Raw genomic sequence first — 26301 nt, forward strand, 5'->3', positions numbered from 1 at the left:
CATCATTTCCTTACCTATACAGTGATGGACACCTGTGGACCTCACATATCCTTACTTGCTCGAGTAACCTAGGAAATTAAATGCATTCAGTTCTGAAGTAATGGGGCAGCAGTGACTGATGGGTCCCTGCTGAGTAGTCCAAAGGCTAGGGGTCATTAAGAGTTGGGACCAAGTAGTAGCATGGCATGCAAATAATCATTCAATAAGCCAGGCATCTGTATCATCATCTCAGGCAGAAAGAAGATTCTTACTACACATCTGCACCTGATCAGAAATCTGGGGAAGCAGCCAGGGAGTGGTCTAGTTCTCCTTGCTTCTTGATAGGGAGAGCCTGGAAACCAGGTTTCCAAATGGTGAGGGCCCAGTGGTCAGTTATACCTTGGTAGAGAACCTTGCATTCTTCATTTATCACATGCCTTTGGGGCATGGTGGCTTTTACAAGCCCTCTGCATGTGTTGCTGCTGTTGCTCCTCCACAGGTGGCAATTCAGTGGGCAGTATTGTGCTCATCTGACTTAATCAGTTACATATACTGATTTTTTTAAAAACAAAAACACCCCAAATAACGGAGGAGAGGACGGAAGGAGAGAGACCCAAAAGGAGAAGCAGAAGTGCATGCATAGCAGCTTGCAGCAAAGAGCTTCGATAAATTAGATATGCTTCCTGTTCCTGTCGCAGTGAGCAGCAACTAGTCTTAACTGTGGAGTTGCCTCTTGTTCTGTTTGCTTGCCCATACCCACCAACACAGACTTTGCACAGGGGGGGAGGGGGGTTCTGAGGAGATGCATGAAGTTGATGGACAGAGGCAGGGAAGGACTACTCAACGCTGGAGAAACTTGCAGAGGCAGTAGACACTCGCTTCTACTTCATCAACACTCTTAAAGGAAGCTTCTATTATTATTTTTTTCCACTGCTCTTTGGATTTGACTTGCTGCTCCCTGATAATAATGAGGTAAGAGAATGATTGGGAATGCAAATGGAAAATCAACTGTCTTTCTCTGATCATGCCTTCCTTGGAGTACCTATTCCACATATGCATAGGGGACGTGCGGGTGGAGGAAGACCATTCTGATAGTTGCATCTGACTTCATGGTTTTGGGTGCTGGGGCCAAGACAGAATTAGAAGCCTTCACTCTCACTGCCTTTCTCCTTTAACAATGTTGGCTAAGGGTTGGTTTCCACATGCATAGAGCTGGAACCTACCTTTTTAAAAAATAAAACTGGTTGTGTGCCTTTAAAAGTTGCCTGCTACACAGAAATGTAGCAAGTGAAGCTTTCTCTACTCTTTTCTCCCCCTGCTACTATAAGCTTCAAGTGTTACATTTCAGGGTGCCAGGTGGCTGTGAGAGGCCACAGGTGTGGGGCCAGTGGGAAAGGTAGCAGCCTTCTCTAGTAGTGTACACTGTCTGATTTCTCAACCCTTACTCCACATACTCAACTGTCAGCTGACTCCATTTAAAAACATTGAGTTTGAAGTGAGGTAAAAAGTTTCTGGCATTCTATCTATGGTGGCTCATTTGTACGTCACCATGATGCTGCATTTTTAAATGGTAAACATGCATGTGTGAATTACTGCTTAGCTAGAAGGGGGTTCTCATCCTCCTTGGATTGTGGTTTTAGTCTTGTGGGCATCCTCCCCTGGAGAACCTGCTTGTGTGTCCTTTCTCCAGTCCTTACTGTTTCTCTCTCTACTATATTCTCCCTTTTTACTCTCTCACTCTAAGCAGGTGGTTTCATCGTGACCTGAGTGGTATAGATGCTGAGGCCTTACTCAAAGCACGAGGAATTCATGGCAGTTTTCTGGCTCGTCCCAGTAAGAAGAACAAGGGGGATTTTTCCCTTTCTGTCAGGTAATTGGCCAGTGTCTTTCTCTGTGCCCATTGGCAATGTCCTCTTACTGGAATTCTTTGCTGTCTGTTCATCCTTGTAGTCTGAACTTCTAATAAATAAACTTACCCTACAGATATACAGATATATAAATCCTCTCTGTGATTTATGGGTTCGAACTTTGTGTTCAGTAAAACTCTGAGGCACAATGAAGTAGGGGCTCCAAGGACTAGATTGGAAAAAAGTTGGGGGAATGTAGGGTGAATAGATGAACTAGGTGACGACACCAGTGGGTTCTTCAGAGCTTGCTGTTTTAGACCTGCAATTGCCAATTCTTTAAACCAAACATGGTAACTGGACAGGGGCCTGGCTATGAGTAGAACCTTCTAGTTCAGTGTGAGTTCAGGTAAGGTCCAGAGGTACAGCCCAAACATATATATATTTTTTGTGGGTCTGGGGATACTCCATGAGTTTTTTTAGTGAGTTTGTGGGTAGAGCTCACTGCAAAAGCTGCCTGTTACATCTTTAAAAAAAAGGGGGGGGGGGAATATGGCCTTACTTTTCTGGCAATAGACCACAAGCCTGCCCACAAACATAAAACCCATCCAGGCCAGAATTTTTTTTCCTGGTTAGTTAGCTACACTGTTTCTGCTCCAACTTCCAAGCATGTCTTCAGGTTGACTTATTCTAGGGAGGTAACAGAAGTTGTCTGCCACTGGTCTCAGACTGTGTGTCTTCCCTTGGGGGACTTCCTTCAACAGTTTCTTTCAGCTGTCTTGCACTGGGGTTTGCTTCCACCTCTCTAGTTCCTCTCCCAGAATTGACTCCTCCTAGCTAGCTAGTGATGCCTACATCCTCCTGCCCCACCCCTGGGAAATTTAACTAGTCTCATCAACTCCTTTGGCATCCTGCAAAATTCCTTAGGTGCTTCACCTGAGGAAGAACCCCCGAGGTTTGCATCAAATTTCACTTCAAATGAACATTTCCATGTGACCATTCAAATTCCACAGGTCCCTGCTCCACCTTGGAACTCTCATGTTTGCTTCAGAAGGAGAGAATGCTCATGAATGACAGCTGGAATAGTGGAAGTGAATTCTGTAAAGTAGCCCACTCACACCATGTATTTAATTTGGGTGCTTCAAAATTGTCTCTGTCACTGTTCTTTGAAAGTTAACTGCTGCAGCTCACACATATTTTGGGTCTGAACTTTGGTTCTGAAAAAATAACATGTTGAGGCCCTGATGAGCGCAAGCTCCAGTTCACCTGTTCCTATAACCTCGGGCCACGGTTCTGGAACTTGCAGAGTTCAGAGAGAAGGGAGTCTCATTGTGTGCATGTGTGTGTCCCACTTCCATTTTATAGTGTCATAATCCTTTCTTGACTAAATGCTTCTGCTTTTCCTTGCAGAGTGGGTGATCAGGTAACCCACATCCGTATTCAAAATACTGGAGATTTTTATGACCTCTATGGAGGAGAGAAATTTGCCACACTGTCAGAACTGGTGGAATATTACACACAGCAGCAGGGATCACTGCAAGATAAAGATGGCACCATCATAGACTTGAGGTATCCACTGAACTGCTCCGATCCCACGGCAGAGAGGTATGTAGAATCTGTAATAAGGTACTCTTTCCTCCTTCAAACCTCATCTTCTGTTCCTTAAAGTGCTGGTTCTGATGGCTCAGATTCTGAGAAATCTCCCCTTCCCCATTAATTTTTTTACCCTTGAGCCTTTCAGGATCCCTAAGGCAGGGGGTATAGTTTTACAATCTGTGTATCAGCACGTGGAGTTTCAATGTTACTCTGAATTATATTTGGAAACTGGATTTCCTCTTCTGTTTCACTGACTTGCTATTTTTGGCTTGCTGTTAAACATGAAAACTGTGGTGTAGTTAAGACTCCAAGATCTAGCCTTAAATAAGATAGTGCAGGTCAATCTATCTGTACACAGATAAGCTTTGATCTTTGCCTGCCATCCTGGCAGCCTGATTGGAGACATTTTCCCCGCCTCTGTTGGCAAATGTTGTCACTAGCACACAACTTCTGTTATCCAAGTAGGTGGCTCCTCTAAATGCATTCTGGTTTGCATGGAAGTGGATGGATGGAGGTGATCAACCACCCACAAAGGGTAGCCAGGTTCCCCCACCCCAGATCAGGCCTGGGATCTCCTAGCAGGGGGATCAATATGTTTGTTCTCTGCTATTGTTTTTGCATCCAAAATGCAGCAGTTGGTCAGGGAACCTGCTGCTTCCTCCCTTGCGGTTGGAAAGTTCTACCCTCCAGGCACTTACGAAAGCTCTTTAGCTCTCTTCTCCCTCCCTCCTCCCCCCCCCCCAAGATTTTCCATCACGTGGCTTCCTCTCAGCTGGGTCTGCTGAGTTTAACTGTTTCCTCCCTGCTGTAGTGGAGGCCCACTCAGTAACTTCCAGTCCTGGTCACTTTGGGAGCTTAAAATTGTGAGAATGGCAACTCTATCATTTCTGTGTCTTATTGTTTTCAGAGATCACCTGTTTTCAGGTATTCTTGTTTTCAGACTTAAGGGCATCAGGAGCCTGAAACATTATCTAAGGGTCATTAAACATGCTCATTTGTCTGTAATCTAAATCAGGCCTGTGCAATTTGTTGCATACTGAGCTGAATGCAGCCCATCCAGGGTGACCAAATACAATGGAGGACAGAGTGCCTATACCAGTGTTTCTCAAGCTGTGGGTCGGGACCCACTAGGTGGGTTGCAAGCCAATTTCAGGTGGATCCCCATTCATTTCAATATTTTATTTTTAATCTATTAGACTTGATGCTCCCATGGTATGTGACTGCATTTGGGGAAATGTTACAGACCTGTACTTTGAACAAGCAACTATGTATATTCTTTTAACAATGATGGTCAATGGGACTTACTCCTGGGTAAGTGTGGGTAGGATTATAGCCTAGGATTGTTAAAAATGTTCCTGCTTGATGATGTTACTTCCGGTCACGATATCACTTCCAGTAGGTCCTGACAGATTCTCATTCTAAAATGTGGGTCCTGGTGCTAAATATGTGACAACCACTGGCCTATACCTTTAACCATTGTAGAGAAGAGGGAATTTTGGCAGGTGCGGCTCAACATGGAAGGGCTTGAAAAGCTGCAGTTGCCAAAATACCCTCTCCTCTAAAAAGCTAAAGGTATAGTATAGACACTCTGTCCTCCACTGCATCTGGTCACCCTGAGCCCACCACACCTTGTAGGTGTGATGACAACCCCCCTGTGTTTGCAGTCTCCCAGGAAGGAAGAATGCTTGAGTATTGGGAGTGTTTGGACAGACAAAAGAGAGTATTTCTTTACCCAATGTGTAATTAGTCTGTGGAACTCCTTGCCACAGGAAGTAGTGATGACATCTTGCCTAGATGCCTTTAAGAGGGATTGGACAAATTTCTGGAGGAAAAGTTTATCACAGTTTACAAATTATGGTAGGTATGTACAAGCTCCTAGTTTCAGAGGTAGGCTGCCTCTGATTGCCAGATGCAGGGGAGGGCACCAGGATGCAGGTTGTGTCTGTTTTCTTGTGTGCTCCTTGAAGCATTTGGTGGGCCACTGTGAGATACAGGAAGCTGGACTAGATGGGCCGTTGGCCTGATCCAGCTGGGCTTTTGTGGTGTTCTTAAGTTCCTGGTGGGCTTCCAGATTTGGGTCAAACTGTGTTCAGCTTGGTGGGCTGCAAATTGCAGTGGCCTGATCTTGTGTGTGTTAGTTCCTGAATTGGGAATAAAGAAGAGCCAGAATGAGATAATCTCTTGGGCCAGAATGAGATAATCTCGCTTGTCTGGTTTTGTCTGATCATGGTTAAGACCAGGCTGGTGGAGATAGTAACCTGGTCATTGTGATGTCCTCTTGTTTGCATTAAAGCCAGCAGTAAGTAATGATTTTGTTTCCCTGTCTGGAAAAAAAAGAATAAAATAACTCATTTGAAGACTTCAGCACACTTGATTGAGATGTTTCAAAGAAAATTCAACACCAATCACAGTGTCCTCTTTGCAGGAGACTAGAAGAGTGGTCTCTAAACTGCGGGCTGCTGTGCGCCAAGATTCTCCATCCAGGCATGGTGTGGCATGATGGTGCTGAAACCTTACCGTTCTGCAGGGCCTCTGAGAGGAATTTTATCAGGGGGTACAAAGTTTCTTCTGGGACCCTTCCCAAAGAGGAAGGGGGTAATGGGAGCAGGCAGAACAGGGGGCAAAATAGGGCAGGGTGAGGGTGCTGACAACCAGAATAGTCTTTGGAGCCCAGGTTTGTCCAGCCATGTGGCTTTGGCAGCTAGATAAAGTAATATGGAAACTCAAACACACTCCTAAGTCTCTCTAAAATCTTTGAAATACAGAAAATCCATTGCCGAAAATTAGCATTGTCATAGTTAGGCTCGCACTAGAATAGACAGTGTGCTGTGTACACCAAAATGAACTTCTGCAGCAGCTGTAGCTCTGCAACGGTGTCCCTGAACCCCTATACGCTCCTTCATGGTTATGGGATCCACAAACCTAAAAGCTACTGTAGCAGGCCAGTTTCCTCCCAGATTTGACATTATGTTAGAGAGGTTCATGGATGCATTCCTGGGCCTGGGGCATATGGCTTGCTGCAGCGGTTGCCACTTCAGGCCTGTGGTTGTGCCCCCAGCATCATGTGCAGGCAGCGAGTTTGGGTGAGATTGGAAAACACAAGATCCCAAGAACTTTCTGGGCCCCCTCCTTTGGTTCCTGGGCCCCCTTTCTGGCGCTGGCCCTGGGTACAATTTGCCCCTTTTACCCCCCCCCCCTTTCTAGGCCCTGCTGTTCTGCACTGCAGCCAATGTTTATCACCACTGACCTTCACAGAGACTCGTGCCAGGCAGCTGCTTCTGCTGCCTCTTGCTTCAGAAAGCTGTGTGCCCCAATGTCCCTGTGGAAGCTGCCACCATTGCACCATGCCTGGACTGAGAATCTTGGAGCACTGGATTCGGCCCACAGGCTGGAGTTTGGCAGCTCCTGAACTAGAGGATCAAGATATCCATTGCCAGAGGTTGCAGATAGACTTGTTAACCCGCTAGTAATTTAACCAGGGAAAACGTGTTAGGAAAAACCAGACCTTCACATTCTGTCAAACTATGCCTGTGACCCACCTGTTTCTGCTCTGGTTTTATCCTTGACCTTCCCAGCTCCTCCAGGCTTTGCCTTTGCTCACTTACTAGCCTTGCCCAGGGAGCCTGTTTTTTGAAACTCAAAATTGACGTCCCTAATTATAGCTAAAATAGGCCAGGTGCATTGTTGTTGTAAAATCATAACTGCAAACATATGAAAATAAAAACGAGGTAGCTTGCTGCCCCTCCTCCTAATATTTACTTTTTTAGTTTCCTTTTACTGTAACATGCCAGAACTAAAATAGCCACAAAAAGCAAGTGTGATTAAAGCTTGCTGTCCTATTTAAATCCAGAGAGAGCATTTTTAGGCTTTTTGGTCAGACCAGATGAAACGTGACTGTCAAAATAAGTAACGTGAGTTGTATTTTTACTTGACAAATTTGTCGGGTTAAAATAATACAAGTTCCTCAGAATCAATCAAGCAAAAAAATCAAGAGGAAAAAACGGTTGAGGTGCAAAATGTTACTATAGCGGGCCCCACTTTCAAGAGGGCATTCAGTTGGCTTGAATTTTAGGGGATTGGTAGCAGTTCTGACAGAAAGTCCCTCTCCAGTCCTTATGCTCTGTGTCTTTGAGGCCATGCTGATCCCCACTAGTCCACTCTGGTGTCTAGCAGAGTGAGCTCTGCCTGCTTTCTGTGACATCTTGAGAGAGAGAGGGTATGTGCCTCTTCCAGTTTTCCTTCTGCTCTTCCTCTTTCCCCTTAACTGTTGGTTCTTCAGTGTATCCTATTTCTGATGCTGGACATATTACAGCTCTCAGACTGTGAGCTGTTCATTGTGTAATGAAAAGAAAATTAACTATGTGTCATGCTGTGCTGTTTAAAAAATTAAAAGAATGGCAGGCAACAGTGGTGAGGAAGGAACATTCTATGGTATGTGTCCAGGCTCCTTGAGGGATATTGGAGGGCTGTGGAGACTGGAGACAGAACCTCTGGCTCCATTCAAAATTACTGACTCCACAACTTTGACTCCCCAACATCTGCTTTTAGAAGGATCTGGCTGGCAGACCTGGGGAAGACCTTGACTGAGAGCTGCTGCCAGTCAAATACTGGACTAGATGGACCAGTGATCTGATTCAGATTAAGGAGGCGTTGTATGTTCGTTTATGACCTGCCTGAGCAGGATGGTCTTGAAATAAATATCTAAGCATTTCTTATGCAGGCTAGACAGACAAAATTACATCTTTCTGCAGCAGCTTTTAAAGGAAAACAAAACTGGGTGAAAAACATCATGAAACTGTCATGCTGTTATTATACATGACAACCATGAGGATTCTGGGAGAAAACCCTGTGCTGAACGCCCCGTGGTGTTCTTGCCTGCTCACTGATATGCACTACCTTTACCATTAGTACTGAGGATTCCCTAATGCCACCCCTTCCAGTTCCCTAATGCCACCCCTGCCAGATTGCTGCTTGCCTCACCACATACTGTGGAGCTACTGTATGTGATGCACAGCACACGTAATGCACGCCATTTTTTTTAAAGGTAAGTGGTTCTGGGAAATGGGAATTTGGAAAGGAGAAACAGTGAGGAGCAGGGAGTCATGTAGCCATTTCCATACCCTAGGTTTCTCTGCTCAGATTCTCCCACTGCAAGCTGCTCTTTCCTCCTTGAGGCTCAAAATGTGTGCTTCTGCGTCACATGTTAGTCTCTGACCATGAAATGTGATAAAGTGCACATTCATTTTCCCTGAGGGAAAATATACTGAGACATACCTGAATTTCCCCTTGGGTGGGGCTCACTTAATGAAAATCCTATCAAAAACATAGTTGGTTGGCTCACCACAGTGTCTTGGAGATGCATTCATAGCAGACAAGGACCCAACTTGTTGGGTTTTCTCCACTATGACAGCTGTTGGGATTTTGTGACAAGAGAGAGTCCTGGGTAGCAGTGGTGTCACTAGGGGTGTGTGGGCTCCACTGGGTGACGCGCACAGAGAGGTGACACCACTACTCATCAAAGTTTTTTAAATCATGGTGCTTTTGAATAATACCATCATGTTATATATCAATTGATGCGTATTTTCATGCAGAATGCAATGAAAGAAACCACGTTGAAATATGTCTATTCAATCAAAATTTATAGCCAAAAACATTCAGCAGGGGCAGGGCAATGGTACATCACCATGCCCTCTGCCCAGGGCATTGCCCTGCCCGCTGTATGGGAGGAAGGCCATCATAGAGGTGACATGCCAGCCTCCCGTACAGGATGATGCAAACCCTAATGACGCCACTACTGAGTAGAGCATGATGGATGTGGGGAGGAGGCAGACTGAATGACGAATGCGCTCCTCAAGCCAAGTAGAAAATAGCCTGCCTCCTGAATCTAGCTCCTCTTTCTGATGTTTTATTTCTTTGTCTGGAACTTCAGAACAAAACCTGAATTTGGTAACCTTGGTTTAGCGCTGCTAGATGAATAGGGAGGTTGAGACTCATTTTGTGAGGCGTGTGCTTTGAAACAAAAAAGATGAGGGTGACGGTGGAGAGAGAAGCAAATTGCCATGCACGTTTTTTAGTTTCCTTTTTTCTAAAACAAAAAAAGGCAAGTGAACTACACTACACAAGCAGTTAGAAGTGTGTAAAGGGCAGAAATGACACATCTCACAAAAACGGCCTGTGCATAGGGATGTAATTGAGGGGGAGCAGTGCCCTTCGGTTACTTGTACAAGGAACGTCGCCTACAGGAGCACACAGTGCTGTCTTGGAAACTTTTTTAAAGGATTTTATTGGAGAAGAAGCATCAGCAGGAGGCAAACTGAAAAAAAATTTGCCTCAAGGCATTCATTAATATATTTTCCAAGTCTACTTGAGTTTGTAAGTCAAGTTCAATAGGACTTAGTCCCAGGTAAATGCATAGGATTGTAGCTTTCATGTTACCTGAGTTACATACTCAAGTCCTATTGAACACAAATGGGACTTGCTTCTGAGTCAACATGCGTAGGCTGGTAGTCTAATATACCTCTTACATTTTTAATTCAGTTTTTATATATTTTAAATGATTTCAACCCACTTCAAAGTCTGCGATAAGATGGAGATTGAAATGACACATACGTACGTTTCAAAGCAAGAACATGTGGCAAGAGAAGGGCAAATTCTCATGAATGAAGTTAAAGATAAAGTTGACGTTTTTGTGTGTGTGATGGTTTTAATGGGATGCGGCTGTAGGAGTGTTGTTAAAAGCTCCTGCACATTAAAATTTACTGCTGCTTGTGTGGGATACTTGAAGTGTGTCTCTTAGTGGTAGTTTAACAGGAAATCAAGTGGTTACCACCTTATAGTAAGTGTGAGATTCTACACTTGGCCATGCAGCAAATCACCTTACCACCTCCCCACTGGTTGGAGTAATGACCTTGACCTCCAGCAGCAGCCAGGACTCTGACATAGAGGGAGAGGAACCATCCAGGTCAGGAGAGAAGAGCAACTCTAGACAATCAAGATTCCCTGAAACATGAGATTTTCCAACTGCCATCCCAGAGATGGTGCACACTGAGCTGGATTTCTCCAAGGAACTGCCTCCTCCACATTATGGGGCTTGCGCTCTCCAGTAGTGGTCTAGGTCAAATTGGAATTGTAGTGGTCTGGGTCTTGTTGGAATTGTCTTCTGGACCAAGGATTAGCACTTTAAGGCTCTCCGCTGTTCAGGAAGGGGACTGAGGTGGTGGGAGCAGTGATTGTGATCTGGAGGAATATAAGGGTTTACCTGGAGCTGAGACTGTTGGAGGTCTGCTTCCCCATCCTGAAAGATGAACTGGTATTCTGGGCTCTTGATTTTGGACTATATTCTGCCTAATTGTATTCTCTCTTATTATGTACTGCGATCTTGATCATGGATTAGTTGGTTCCCTCTCTATCAGTCCCAGACTGGCTTCCTCATAGTCTCTGCTTTACTCAGGTCTGTACAGCATGATGACTTGGGGTAGAAGTCATAGCAACCCAGTCCATTACCTGGTTAAACTGGGGTATTTGAATTTGTCCATTTTGTTCCACTGTCAATAGGACTAAACCAAATTAAACTGAAATACGTTGTTGTTGTTGTTGTTGTTGGCAACCTTCAGTCTCAAAAGACTATGGTATCGCGCTCTGAATGGTGATTCTGGAACAGCGTCTAGTGTGGCTGAAAAGGCCAATTCGGGAGTGACAATCCCTTCCACACCGGGAGCAAGTGCAGTCTGTCCCTGGTCTGTCTCCCTGGCTATGGGCCTTCCTTCTTTGCCTCTTTGCCTGAGACTGTTGGCCAAGTGTCCCTTCAAACTGGGAAAGGCCATGCTGCACAGCCTGCCTCCAAGCGGGCTGCTCAGAGGCCAGAGTTTCCCACTTGTTGAGGTCCATCCCTAAGGCCTTCAGATCTCTCTTGCAGATGTCCTTGTATCGCAGCTGTGGTCTACCTGTAGGGCGCTTTCCTTGCACGAGTTCTCCATAGAGGAGATCCTTTGGGATCCGGCCATCATCCATTCTCACGACATGACCGAGCCAACGCAGGCGTCTCTGTTTCAGCAGTGCATACATGCTAGGGAATCCAGCACGTTCCAGGACTGTGTTTGGAACTTTGTCCTGCCAGGTGATGCCGAGGATGCATCGGAGGCAGCGCATGTGGAAAGCGTTCAGTTTCCTCTCCTGTTGTGAGCGAAGAGTCTATGACTCGCTGCAGTACAGAAGTGTACTCAGGACACAAGCTCTGTAGACCTGGATCTTGGTATGTTCCGTCAGCTTCTTGTTGGACCAGACTCTCTTTGTGAGTCTGGAAAACTTGGTAGCTGCTTTACCGATGCGCTTGTTTAGCTCGGTATTGAGAGAAAGAGCGTCGGAGATCGTTGAGCCAAGGTACACAAAGTCATGGACAACCTCCAGTTGGGGTGCATATGTCCTTGTGTGACATAGACAGGAGTTGTAGTGCATATGTACACAGTAGGCAAGCCCAACTTCTCCCTGTGTTCATAATGTCAAGAATAGCCTGCCAACCAGTGAATTGTTTTGCTTTTCCCAATGGTGGTGTCTGCCTCTTAAACTGCATACAACTTTTAAAAACTTGATTGACACTTGCTCCTAGAAACCCCATCCCCAGGTCTTCTTCTTCTCTTTCCTTCTCTGACCTCACCTTTCTCCCCAGGTGGTACCATGGGCATCTTTCTGGTCCAGCAGCTGAGACCTTACTACAGGCCAAGGCTACACCCTGGACTTTCTTGGTACGCGAGAGCCTCAGCAAGCCTGGTGATTTTGTGCTGTCTGTCCTGACTGACCTGCCTAAATCTGGGACTGATGCTACTCCAGCTGGAGCCACCAGCACCCCCAAAGAACGACTCAAAGTCACTCATGTCAAAGTCATATGTGAGGTGAGAGCTGGGGTTGAGGTGTAGGGCAGGGAGGCAGTAAACATCTTCTTCCAGGAGAGACTGCAAAGTCCTTTCAGCTGGCATCACTTCCTCTATCATTGCCTCATGCTAAGTGACCATCTGGAATCCTGGAAATCTTATTTGTTATTACATGTATTCCACCCTGCTTGGGGCAGCATTGTAGTTTCTTCTCGGCTTTCTATTTTATCTTAACAACCTACCTGTGAGATAGCTTACCCAGAGTGTGACTGGCCTGAGCATAACCAGTGAATGCAAAGGCTGAGTGGGGATTTGAACCTATGCCTCCCCAGTCTAAGTCCAGTGCTCTAACCCAGTGGTTCCCAAACTTTTTAGCACCGGGACCCACTTTTTTAAACAGCACTCTATCGGGACCCACCTAGGTTTACCAGGCTTTTAAAAGAGGAGATCTGGGAAGCAATAATTATTTATAATAAGTATTTGAGGGGTTTTTCTAGTTATCTCCCTATATTCACACATGTTGCAAATGGCAGGAGCTGAGCTTTTTGCAGGGTAATTAGAAGCTACAATACCTGATTTTTTTGAATAACCTCAGGGCTTGAGGCAATTACTTATCTGAACTTTCCATCACCCTTTGGAAACCCACCAAAAACAGATCGCTACCCACCAGTGTTTGGAACCCACTGTTTGGAAACCACTGCTCTAACCACTACACCTGCTGACTTTTATATCTGCCCATAACGGTCTACTACTTAAGCAGCTGACAAAAGGAAAGGGAGAAGTAGAGTCAGCAAGATGAGGACAGGTTTCAAATGTGGGAAGTGAGGGCCTGAGAGGTGGGCAGTGGTGACAGCTGAAGTGGGTAACCTGCCTAGCAGAACAGTACTTGTATTTTGATATAGGAAGGAAGGTCCTAAAGATTAGAAAGTGAAGATGATGATGAAATGAGGTTACCAGGTCTCCTAAGGCTTAGGGTTGATGATGAAGTTTAGGAGCTAAGAGGTAGTGACAGACATGGAAATCCTGTTTTATTTTTTTCAGAAAGGAAGATACACGATTGGGGGCACAGAAATGTTTGGCAGCTTGACTGACCTGGTGGAGCATTTTAAGAAAACTGGAATTGAAGAGGCATCTGGATCATATCTGTATCTGAGACAGGTAAATAGCAGGTGCGCCTACAGAAGGTGGATTCACACATGCCTGGTCACCCATTTGGTTATTTATTCATTCATAAAGCTTCTTAGTAGTTTTTAAGCCTAGGCATGTCTACTCAGAAGTATGTCCCATTTGAGTCAATGGGGCTTACTCCCAGGAAAGTGTGGATAGGATTGCAGTCTCATTCTCTAAAATACCTGATGCTGCTAAAAAGAGAGAAGGAATGTAGGCAATGTATTTGGAACAAAACCCAAATAAAATTTAAAACTAGCAGCCATAAAACACCCAACTTAGAATTCTGAGTTGAATTTAATTTTGAGCTTACTTTTCAAAACTTATCTGAACAAAAAAAAATGTAAGCTACCAACAAAAACACATTGCAGATCTAGCACTGTGGATCATCCAACAACATGGTTCACCTCAAATGCATATTTTTTCGGTTTGTGCATTTAGCTGTTGGTCATTAAGAGCTTTGCTGTACTTTATGTTCGTCCCCCCTAAAGAAGCTTCATATAAGTAGGGCTGACCCACCCATGATGCAGGGTGATAATGGTTGCTTGGAGCAGGTGGGTGGCAAATTGCAAGCAGTGCCCTGTCCCTGTCGATGGCCTGCCCACTGTTTCACCATGAGCTCAAATCCTTTTTTGGGTCACAAAAAGCAAATGAGGAGAGGAATGAGGCAGTACAACCCACCTCTTCCTCAATACTGAAGAATGAAACGGTAGGGGACCATGGAGATCCTGTTCTGATTGCTCCCCTTCCAAGTGGCTCGCACCACTTCCTTTTTGCCTGCCCAGCCACTTCTGCAAACAGACAAACTGTTTGTAGAAGATTCCACTCAAAACATATTTGGCCCAGGCTGCTTGTCTGCAGAGATGGCTGGGCACAAATGAGGTGGAAGTAAAAGGGGGTGAGATCACCTCACTAAGATGTTCCAGGGTCATTGCACTCCTGCTGCTGCCTGCTTGGTTGCTTGTTTAGACATGCTCAGAGCCCAGCCTGTTTTCTGAAGAAATGGCCAGGTTGGGGGTGCAGAAAATTAGGGTGACACTTCAGCTTGGGCCAGGCCAGGCCTGCATGTCAGCCACACTTTGACTGCTGAGAATTCTGCAGGCTTCCCTAGGAACAGGCAAGAGAAAGTTGGAGGGGATTGTAGGCGAACGTATAGGTAACCAGAAGCTGCTGGCTGCCTTTCTCCCTCTGTTGTCTCTGCCTGGACCTACCCCTGAAGCTGAGGGGTCAGCCTGTGACTTGCCTCTCACCACAGGGGTGGGCTCCAAGGCTCACAAGACAGTTGGTGAAAATACGGTACTGGGGTAATCTGAAACCCCAGAGAGTCGGTCACAAAAGAATGAGGGAAGGAGCGAAGGACCAGTTGCCAAGGTGACAGGGTTGCTACCTTGTTCCCAGCTGGCCCTGGATGCCTCACAAGAGGCCTGTGGCCTTTTCTATGGCTTGTCATGCTGTGCTTGGGAGAAGGAGAGACACTACAGAGGGGAAAGCATCTCCTATCCCCCTCTCTCTGAACAGAGGTGATAGTAGGGTAGAGCTGGACAAGGAGGATTTGGGTATCCTTGAACTGTTCCTCTTCCAAATCTGAAGAAAACTCAAGCAGGTGTGGGGGAGGGGGCTTCTTACTGCTCTCCCCTGGGCCATCTTTGGTGGGTGCTGCCAGGGGGTAGACCCCTGCCATTTATCTCTTATTATCTCTCTTCCTTAATGGTTAATTTTCCTTCTCTTCTCTCCCCCCAACTCCTAAGGGAAATTAGCTACAAGATAGAGGTAATCAATGCAGGGAAAAAGAGGGCCAGCAGTTCTGTGGTCCCTTTCGGTTTTCTCTGCCTGCCTCTGTGGGAGCTTTCTGAATTAAACAGGCTGCTTTCCATGTGATGCGTGTAACATGTAGGTGGGCTCTAAGTGATGACAGTGCACATGTAAACCAGCTTAGAGGCTGGGGTGCTGGAGGGCTCTGCTCTCTGGCCCTGGTCTTTTCTTCTTGGCTTGATGAAGGTTTCCATTTGCCCCACCCACCTCTTTTGCCTTTCTTTCCTCCTCCAGCCTTTCAATGCCACCCGAGTTAATGCAGCTGACATCGAGGACCGAGTGCAAGAACTCAACAAGAGGAGCCAAATGGAAGAGGCAGCCAAAGGTGGTTTCTGGGAAGAATTTGATGTAAGTGGCAGGGGAGACTTGTGGAGCTTGCTCTTCCTCATGATGCGTCGCAGGGCCTAGGCCTCTCACCACAGTCCTGTTCAGTTCCTAACCTAACCACCACTGGATGTGAGCATACTCGTCCTCTTCCATTCGTCCTACTGTACTGTATTATATTTTTATTAGTGCTGCCTATGTGCGTGGCATGTTGCAAATTGAAAAGTAGTAGTAGTGACTTTACTGTCATTGTGCTGCAGCACAACGAAATTTATGCACCTTGAGATGCAAGGTTGAGAAAGGTCCCTTATCCAAGGTTTTCATCTAAAATTTGGCAAATACAGAGGGAGGAGAGGGCAGGGTTCGCAGAGCAGCTCAAGCAGGGGTGGGTTTTGTTACCCTGGATATTATTATTTATTTTTATTAACTATTTATATACCGCTTTCCAACAGAAAATTCACAAAGCGGTTTACAGAGAAAATCAAACAAACAACTAATGGCTCCCTGTCCCAAAAGGGCTCACAATCTAAAAGGATGCAAAAGAACACCAGCAGACAGCCACTAGAAAAGTCACTGCTGGGGTGGGGAGGGCCAGCTACTCTCCCCCTGCTAAATAAAAGAGGAGCACCCACTGGAAAAAGTGCCTCTTACCCAGTTAGCAGGGGTTAATATCCCTTATTGGTCCCCCTTGGATATGTCCCCTATTGGCCAATACCTGATCTTGGGGGGTGGGTGTCTCTCCTAATGGGTGCCCTAATCTCAGCCAAACATTTGGCATACAGCAGTGCCGTAGCTAGAGGGGATGCAAAGCACTAAGTTATGAATTCAAAGTTTCAGAACCTCCATCTTACGTACAGTCCTCTTTATATGCGAATTTGCTATTTGAAAATTCGCTAATCTGCATGGGGCAGAATTGCCACCTGCCTCTCATTATTACTCTGTTCTCATTATCTATGAATACTGTGCTGGTGCTCATGATCAGGCAGGTGGGCCTGATCATGATCAGGAGGAGGAGTAGAAGAGATAGTGGCCTCCTCATGAACAGAAAGCAGTGCTAGTGCCATGCAGGGGGGAGAGATGCCTATACAGTATAAAACCGATTTTGGGGGGGGGGGTTTGTGGTTCATTATCCACTAATTTGGTATCCACTAGATTTTCCAGTAACCTAACCCTAGCAGGTAATGAGAACTGACTGTATGTATCTGTCTCTCTCTTCTCCCTCCTCCAGAGCCTGCAGAAACAAGAGACCAAGAACTTGTATGATAGGCACGAGGGTCAAAGACCAGAGAACAAGGGCAAGAACCGCTACAAGAACATCTTGCCATGTGAGTCTAACACTCTTCCTTTCTCTCCAGAGGGCTAAGTTCGTGCATGCAGCAGATGGAGGTAGTGACAGAATATCCTGGGGTGACAAAATGAAGTGAAGGTGAAGGATCTCTGAATGCTCATCTGTGGCAGGAGGGGGGGGGGGGGAAACAGAAGCTATCTCCCTGCAAGTTATTAGCACAACTGAAGAAGGGCTGGGCCAGAATCTTTCTTCCTGGTGTACTGATGTTCAGGGAGACTTTTTACATGGCGGAGCATGCAAAGCCAGTATTGTAGCCGCCTTGGGTCCCCTTAGAGAGAGAAAGGCGGGATAAAACTACGGTAAATCAAGTGGTTCTCCCCGCTTCTGTTTATTCAGTTGCACATGTCAATTTCTCAGACAGTGGTTTCAAAAGTGTACTTCTTTGGAGCATGGTAAAAGGATCCCTACACAGAAGAGAAAGTGGGGGCATCTTGCAAGGCTGGCAGTCATCTCTATGTAGCATGGTTTTGCACAGAGAATTTTGGAGGGTATTTTTCAGGAATACTTTAATGTGAGTAAACGTGTTCTAGATCAGACTAATGGCCCACCTGGAACAACATTCTGATTCCAGTAGTAGCTATCTTGGCACTCCAGAGAAGTTTGTGAGCAGGACATGAAGACCGTTCCTTGCTGTTTGTCCCCAGCATGTAGTAATGTGAGGTTACTAGAGCAATCTGAGCATTTAGCTGTAATGGTCAACAGCCACTGATCAATCTATTTTCTCCTTGACTTTGTCCAAACCCTTTTTGGAACCAACTAAGCTTGTGGCAATTCACTTATGGTGAATTCCATAAGTTATTGAGGTTGGGCATACCTTTCTGGGTCTGTGTGATTTCATGAACAAGATGATTATTGGACATGCTGTACGCACATCTTGACTAATGTGATACAGCAGCAAGGTGTAAAGATGATTTATATAGGCATGTTAGTGTGTGTGGTTCTGGGTCTAACTTGTCATGTCGGAAGTGGCATCTTTTTGCATAGGATGTTCTCTGGTACCATATTCATTCTGTCTGCTGTTCCTAGTTGATCATTCCCGAGTCATCCTCCAAGACAGAGATGTGAATGTTCCTGGGGCAGATTATATCAATGCCAACTACATTAAGGTGAGGAGCAGAGCATCCTGTCGTGTTTGTGATTGTGGGGGGGAGAGAAGAAGGGATGGGGGTGGACTGGTCGTTTATATTTTGCATGTTTGTTCTTCTACAGAACAGCCTGTTCAGTCCTGAGGAATGCAATAAAACCTACATTGCCAGCCAAGGTTGCCTGGATGCCACCACCAATGATTTCTGGCAGATGGTGTGGCAAGAAAACTCACGCATCATTGTGATGACCACCCGGGAAGTGGAGAAAGGAAGGGTACGGAGGTGGAGGGGGAATCCATTACTCTCCCAGTAGTATTCTTTTCAACTGAAAAGAGAGAGAGGTTAAAAAATCTCCCTGCTTCTTCTCCACCTCATGGTGCTTTGCAGTGAAAACGTGGGCCATTGGGCTTCTATTCCTGGCATTTCCATGTCATGCTTAGCTGAACCCTCGCTGAAACTCTTTTGGTGTTTCTACAAATTTATCAGATGTCAAAGATAAGGAGAAGTAAAATTGCAAATTGTGCTTTAGGTGAAAGTCTCCTTTTCTCTTTCTAGTTGCCCACCATATTTTTTTCTCCTCGTTTCCTAACAGAACAAATGTGTCCCCTACTGGCCAGAGATAGGAAGCAGCAAAGAGTATGGGCCATACATAGTGGAGAATGCTGGAGAACATGATGCGCTAGAGTATAAACTTCGACATCTTCGTCTTTCACCAGTCAATAACGTGAGTGCACCTAACCTGAGGTCAAAGCTGTAGCAAAAGTTAGACCTGCAGGAAAAATTCATTCCAGCCTTTTGGAACATTAGTTTTGCTTGAAGGCAAGATACGAAGAAGAAAAATCTGATTTGTTCCTTAGTTTTTTTTCAATTGGCTTGTCTAGGAAATATAACAGGTAACTGGAAAGCTCTGAATAATTTTTTCCTTCTGGAAGCTGAGACATGTGACAGCTCTGCCCACAGTAGTCCATTTTTTCTCTTACTTTTGGTGAACTATTTGGACAATCCATTTGTCACTAAAAGTTGTCTTGGTTGGTTGATTAAAATGGCAGCAACTATTTCTGGCAAACAAGATTACAGACTGTCATAGAACAATGTAAATTTATGTTGGAAAAATGGTTCAGATGACTGTTTACTCCAGAAATATTGAGTTACCAGAGGGAGGGGTTGTTTGCAGAACAGTTGTGCATGATGGCTGTGAGAAGTTGCAGTCAGGTCTTAGCTGTAGTGGAGCTACCAAGGATTTGTGACTGCAGTCATATCCTGCCCCTATATAATGCAATGGGAAGTGAGTATCCTGGGTTTAGGGAAGACAGTATTTGCATGGAAGTGAGGGGGGAAAGGACAACTACAACCACTTTGGGGTCATGTGTTCCAGCTCACAGCCTCCTAAGAACTTAAGAATTGGGTTCTAAAAAGTATATCTAGGATTATGACCTTTCAAAGTCTGTCCTTTTGGGATGACTTAAACTGGCTTTGGTTTCTCCCAGCTGCCAAAATTACAGAAACTTGGGAGTACCATGCTATGTTAATCACTCATTTCCTCTGTGTAACCAGAATTGACCCCACCATTTGTTTAGTCATTTATTTTATTTTGAATTAGTGCAATTGTGTTTTAACCAAAAAAGATTATTTTAGCATCCTTATACTAGATCACAAAAATGACACGAATTTTTCAAAAACTAGAAAATGCTGGCAGTACTGTAAAGGATCCCATTGCAGGAAATGCAACCCAGAAATGTAGGGCAAGCAATAATGTCTCATAGACCAACTCTCCCAACATTCTCCCACCAACTGCACCAATAGCATTTCTGTTCCTCACTGAACTGGGTGGCATTGCCATTGCATTTGTTGGGATAATTGCCACATGTTCAGGTGTGAAAAAGGTGGAAGAACAACAGGGAAGACACTGGCATGCAGTAGGTTGGCAGTGTCCTTTTGTGTAATAACTGAGTGATCAAATGATGTCAATTTCAGATAGTGTGGAAGCAGACTTGGAATGTTCCCTGTGACTTTGCTTTTCTTTACAGGTTTCTAGATATTCTGGTTTCCAGGCTTGTCAATGTCATTTCAATATCTAGAGGTTCATCAGGAGTTGGGAAGGCCACAGAACTCCAGTGCTAAGACAAACTGGATCTAGAACATTGCAGCATGTAGCCAAAATGCATCTTAACTAAATGCTTTCTCTAATTAGCTGGCTCATGCAGACAGCTGTCTGTGGCACAGTAGCCTTTTTAAGAGGTTCAACTAGCTGACTGGAGTGGTTGAGTGAACTCGGGATTGTTGGGGATAACATCAGATGTTTTGGTGTCTGAGACTGAAAATCCATGTGGTCTCTTCCCCCTTCTGTTGATGAATCCAAGGGGAAATTCATCTGTCCAAGCCTAATTAAAATGGAAGAGAGCTGTACGCAAGCACAGCAGTGTTTTTATACTGCTATTATTTCAGTGGGGCTTATGAGGATGATTGTACTCCATGGGTCAGCTCTGTCTGTCTGCCACTTTCCTTGGCACCCCAAATCCACCCTGTGAGGTGAACTAGCTTTGCAGACAGCTGTTAAAGCCTCTAGCAGGCTGATCTGTTCACTTTGCCTGTCTGGGACAGAGTGTACTGTATTGTTCTTTTGCTATCTATAAACATGGAGAACAAAGGAATGAGGGCTAGAAGGGGAAGCAGAATGCTGCATTAGGGTGTGTTGTTGTTGCCTGCTAGGGTGAGGCTGTGCGAGACATCTGGCATTACCAGTATCTGAGCTGGCCTGACCATGGAGTGCCCAGTGAGCCAGGAGGAGTCCTTGGCTTCCTTGACCAAGTCAATCAGAAGCAGGAGAGCATCCCTCGTGCTGGACCCATCATTGTGCACTGCAGGTGAGTGAATTGGCACCAGTGTTGAGGAACTCATTCGGGGATGGCACCTTGTTTGGATGTACAGCAGACAACACACTGCTTTATATCCTAATGATTAGGACATAATCTGGAAAAGATCAAAGTGCCTATTAAAAAAATTGATAATACATCTTTGCTTTCAGCTTGCTGCAAGCCACTCTAATAAAAAAGACTTAACAGCTTGATGGTGCGATATAAGAACAAGCCCGGAGAAACCCCAGTTTAGATTGTCACCTTCCTAAATGAAGCAGATGAATGATTCCCCTCCCATTCTAAGGCCAGTGCATATGTAATGCTCTCCAATGTCTGACCCATGATGAAGAGATTGAGAATGCCAGGCGGGCCTTTACTCTCCTTCTTTTTCAGAGCTAGCTGGCTAATCATACGTTGTAAATTCACTTGTGAGGGCTGCAGAATGTGGCATGGTGCACTAACAATTGCTACTTTTGAAGGGGGGAAAAAAGAAGGCCTCTTGCACACGAGGTCAGGAGGAAGAGCACATGCATGTATAATGTGTTTCTGAAGATCAGGCAGTGTTACATTTGCACCAGCTCCTTGAGGTCTCTTTGGCATATAAAGCTGCCTTATACAAAGGGAGACCATTGTCCCTGTGTTCTCTATGCTGCCTGACAGCAGTTCTGAGCCTGAGCAAGTCCAGTAATGTCTACTACAACTGGGAGAAACTTTCTATGATCTCAGTTAAGAGATAAGTATAAGTATTTTCCTACTCTGCTCTCCAAGGCCTTTAGATTTAAAAAAGAGATGCCAGGGATTGAACCTGGGGCTTTGTGATCTTCCACTGAGCTACAATCTCTCCCAAGAGGCAACTGTTGAAACATGCAACATCTCTTCCCAGGGATATCTGCATGTCAGGGCTGGTTCATGCAGGGCAGCAATGTGTAGGCCTGGATTTTCTAAGGGTATACATCTTTGCCCAAACTCCCAAAAGTGGCAGTATACCTCTGAGTACCAAGTGCTGAAAGAACAACCAGCTGCTAGAGGCCATCACCTTGATAGCTTCTCAGAGGCTGCTGCTGGAGTTCGAATCTGGTTTGCTGTGATCTAGCATATTTCCTACTGTACAAAATGCCATTTCCCTAATCTCCATCTGTGTCTCTTCCCACAGTGCTGGGATCGGTCGCACTGGTACCATCATTGTCATCGATATGATTGTGGATATGATCTCCATGAAAGGTGAGGTCACTTCTGTTCTCCATCCCTGGTCTGATTCCATGTCTCGGCTGCTTTTTTCACCAACCAGACTTTATAGATCTGCGTGTCAGCCATTCAGGCTGATGGCAAAAACATCCTTGGGTAAAGGTAGTGGAATAGGACAGCAGGTAGCCTCCTCTCTTTTAAAATCCTTTTTTTGCCCTTTTGGAATGAGGGCTGGCCTACGGCTGCAATACTAATCACACTTTCCTGAGAGTAAGCCCCATTGAACAAAATAGGACTGACTTCTCAGTAGACCTGGTTAGGATTGTGCCCTAAGTCACTCATGAGTCAGCAATTTCCACCACATTGCTGTCACTGCTATTGAGGGCTACTGCTGGTGAGTGCTTTTGGCCAAACCAGAACCTTGTAATCCAAATGTGCATCCTCTGAAGGCGTGTGAAGTGCATCCTGTTTCACACCAAGAGTCCCTTGTAGTCATAGTGCAGACCATGATCCAGGAATTCAAACCATTCCCAACAATGACATCTTTGGAGCCAGTTGTTTGCTTCCAAGATCCTTTCCTTTGCTGTACCTTGATCAAGAGGGATAAAAGCACCACTGGTGTCCTCAATTCCTTCACTACCCAAAGCTTCAGTCTCTTATGAGCCTACTAAAGTTACTTCTGGCAGTATCATATCTTCCTATGTGGAAGAGATAATGCTCTCTTGACTTGATGAGTCTTGGCAACCTCTGTCACACCCCAGATATGCTCGCCATATAGCACACTTCCTGAGATGACCTGTCCATTCGTCACACTGCTGCCTCTGTACCTCTCAGTAGGAAGTTTTCCACTGTCAGCATACATCTCCTCCTCCTTGTGAGTGGTTTGGTTCTTCTCAACCATGAGTAACTGAGTCTCTCTCCCCAGTTTGCAGGCCTTGGGGTGGTGATACTTGCCAGATGGGTATGCATCCTCTGTAGCGTGAGCGTAGTTGGTATCAGTTGCTCAGTTTCAGTTGTATAGAATCATAAAATTGCTTCTTTGTCTTCTTCCCCCAGGGTTGGACTGTGACATAGATATCCCAAAGGCCATTCAGATAGTTCGGGCCCAGCGCTCCGGAATGGTACAAACTGAGGCTCAGTACAAGTTCATCTACATGGCCATCTGCCAGTTCATAGAGACCACTAAAAAGAAACTGGATGTCATGCAGGTATGGGCTAGGGATGAGATCACCACCCAGTTATTCTGTATCTTTGGTGCACTCTGCTTTGGAGAAGTAAACAGAGACCAGCAAGGAAAAGACAATCTTCTAATTCAGGCAGGTTCTAGCACAGGAGAGCAGCTTCAACAAATGGTTCGAGTGCCTAACAACTCTGACCTGAAAGCATTTGGTATGTGCAGTGGCACAGTACATTCTATAGTAGGCACTACTGTTTATAAAATCCCTGGATTTTTTTCTCTGTTGCAGTCTCAGAAAGGAAGACCGAATGAGTGCGAGTACGGAAACATAACCTACCCACCTACACAGAAGACTTCGCACATAAAGGCCTCACGAAAATCCTCCAAGTAAGAATGCAATTGCTATAGCACCATTTCACCTAGTTGTAGCAATGTTGCAAACGTAACACTTCCAGAGAAGCAGAGGTGATTTGGTAGTGACATGCAGTTCTTCAAGTACATGGACATTTTTCTCTTCTAGGAATGGGGGTACAAACACAGTTCTGTAGGTTTGGGGCATTGTCAGTTTGAACTGGATGGGATGGGGGAGATGGGTACCATCCGCCAGGATGGGTAGCGGATGCCCTTTTGGCGTGTATTGTTGGCATCACTAACTTCATGCCTGTAACCTGAAACACTTTTGCAGGTAAGGTGAAAGATGCTTATGAATATGTAAATAACACATGCAAGCAGGTGCACACTAATTTTTAATTTTTTAAAATGGCCCACTAAGTGCATGAGGAGTAGGGGGAAAAAAGGACTTGCACAGCATGGAAAGCAACATGCTGGTCCATTCAACTTATGTGCATGTTTGTACAACAAATTGCACAGCTGGATTTACACCATGGGTAGATTTGCTGCAGCTTCTCTTACTGGACCCACACTCCCTCCTCCTGTTTTGCCTATGGAAATTCCCTCCCACCAGGGTTTAAGGGAAAGCAGTTTGCTTCATCCAAAGTTTGGGGGACAGGTGCAAACCAACTTGCTAGTTCAGGCCAATAATAAGCACTGCCTTGCTTTGAACCAGGAAATTGCCTATCGGAGAGTGCTTGTGAGGTCTGAACCCCTCTCTCACTTCTCTTCCACATCCTTGCTCCTAGTTCAGGTTGCTTAGCTCAGTTTTGTCCTTTTTGCATCCCTAATACAGGCAGAAGGAAGAACCAACCCTCTATGAGAATTTAGAGAACACCAAAGGCAAGAAAGAGCAAAAGCAATGGCCTTCAGGGAAGGAGAAGAAACCAAAGGGCTCCTTGAAGAAAAAATAAGCTCACACAACTTCCAATTCTACTTGCAGCAGCTGCGGATTGTCTTGTTTCCTGCTAAGAACTTTTCCCCAGACGTTTACTGAACTGTATAGGGCTAGTCCAAGGCACTTTGGTGCTTTAGACGGAAAACCCAGATGGCACTTTCCCTTCTCATCTAGTACCATGGCTCATTCATTTCAACAGGGCTTGTTCAGGAGCTCTTCCGATGGAGCTTCCATATCCCATGGTTCAGATCCACTTGCCTTATAGTCTGCCTAAATAGCACCCAAAATCTATTGTCTGAAGCTGTCACCTCCCTTTGCAGTGGAAGCCTTACAAGGCAGTCTGCATAGACTCAAGCCCCATTATTTACCACTGGCCTGCTCTCTCTTGTCCGTATTTGTTTCTAGCTATCTATGAGCATCTTGGCAATGGCTTGGAGCAGACACATGGATCCCCCAGCATGTATGCAAACTGGTACTACAAGGGCTGTTTTCTTCCCATTCCCTCTTGGCCTCTCCTATGTCAAGTAAATTCATTAGACCAATTGCTTTTCAGCCTTTATATTTTTTAAAAAGGCAATTTGACAGTTTAAGATTGTTTCCCAGGATGCTAACATTTCTGAAAACTTGAGCCACTCTGGGATTTTGAATGAAATGCAGGGTAGGAATATGACTGTATGGAGCCCCTGCTTCTTGGGGTCTAGGCTGTGTAAGCTAATTGTGCCTTATTCAGATATCTGTAGAAAATGACCTTTATGCTACCCCAAGTCCCAGCTCCTGCTGGGCCAAGGAGTTGGCTATGTTGCTTTTGGGCTGTAAAGGGGTCTTCCTCATTTGGTTGCTTCTCAGATGTCATAGGAGGCTTCACCTGAGCTAGTCTTGATGTGATCCTGCCAACAGCTGCAAGCTCTTAACTTGGCTTAGTGCCAACCTGTGCTTACCCACCAAATTTTCCTGCTATGCTCTGTAAATAATGGATAATTTTCCTAATCTAATTGGTTTTCTTTACAGACTTTGTAAATAAACCAGATGTTTGATTTGTAGACTTTCAAATACTACTGCACTTCAAATGGTAGGATGAGAAGGCTTCTGAGGCAACTGTTAGTGACTTGCTAAGCCCCCTACCCCCACTGTTCGTTCATCACTGCAGCCTCCAGTCCAAAAAATTACAGAACTGTAACAAAATAAGGACAGCAGCACCCTCCCCCACATTCCTTGGGATAAAATGTTTTACTGTTTTCATTGTCTAGCAGAACACTGCCCTCTTGTGTTGAACTATAATATTATTGGACTGAAGAGTTGTGTTAGAAAGCAGTCAATGGTACCATCAAAGTGGGTTAGCACTCATGGTACCAGAGAGTAGTAAGGTGGGGCATGTTTAGCAAGGATCAAAAGAAACTTAATGTTTAGTTTGGCACAGTGTCTATGGCTCTAGCCAGCTACACCCTAACTTCAAGGCAGGAGTAGATGAGTATCTGTACTATATACTTTAGTTTTCTATAGACAGCATTTTTAAAAAGTGAAAATGAGACTCCTCCCCTTCTGGATAAAGTGACATAAGTAAGGCACAGGTTCACCCTCTGCTATGATAACCTGCTCAAGAGAACAGGTTGCCAAGGCATACTTGATGGCTTTACTTGTGGCACATCTGTCTACAAGGTTGGCCACCACTGCCCTTGTTCAACCACACAACTTCATTCTACATCCTGTCCCCTTTTTAGTTTCCTGAGGTAGCTTATTCCATTATCCAATTGGATGCTAGCTGCTGTTTAAATAT

At 45.2% G+C, this 26301-nt stretch overlaps 1 protein-coding gene across 2 annotated transcripts; it reads left to right on the forward strand.

Annotated features, from left to right (window-relative positions):
- Positions 1–688: 688 nt before the first annotated feature.
- On the forward strand, positions 689–25577 carry PTPN6 (protein tyrosine phosphatase non-receptor type 6). 2 transcript variants are annotated; one of them, XM_066614305.1, is made up of 15 exons: positions 689–951; positions 1724–1849; positions 3234–3428; positions 12085–12307; positions 13328–13444; positions 15500–15613; positions 16818–16914; positions 17964–18043; positions 18147–18296; positions 18615–18746; positions 20732–20886; positions 22031–22098; positions 23119–23270; positions 23529–23626; positions 24426–25577. In XM_066614305.1, exons 1-15 carry the CDS (start codon positions 947–949, stop codon positions 24541–24543), a joined length of 1830 nt encoding a protein of 609 aa, XP_066470402.1. In that variant the 5' UTR covers positions 689–946; the 3' UTR covers positions 24544–25577. The 2 variants fall into 2 exon arrangements, with proteins under 2 accessions (XP_066470402.1, XP_066470401.1); XM_066614304.1 differs by lacking the exon at positions 24426–25577 and having other exon boundaries at positions 1727–1849; positions 23529–23674.
- Positions 25578–26301: the final 724 nt, after the last annotated feature.

The sequence above is a fragment of the Tiliqua scincoides genome, chromosome 2, assembly GCF_035046505.1.
Source record: "Tiliqua scincoides isolate rTilSci1 chromosome 2, rTilSci1.hap2, whole genome shotgun sequence".
NCBI classification, from domain to species: domain Eukaryota; kingdom Metazoa; phylum Chordata; class Lepidosauria; order Squamata; family Scincidae; genus Tiliqua; species Tiliqua scincoides.

Coding starts and splice junctions, on each gene's coding strand:
- PTPN6 (XM_066614305.1), top strand. Junction 15,614..16,817: donor GTTTCTGGGAAGAATTTGAT/GTAAGTGGCAGG, acceptor TCCCTCCTCCAG/AGCCTGCAGAAACAAGAGAC. Junction 22,099..23,118: donor GGATATGATCTCCATGAAAG/GTGAGGTCACTT, acceptor TTCTTCCCCCAG/GGTTGGACTGTGACATAGAT.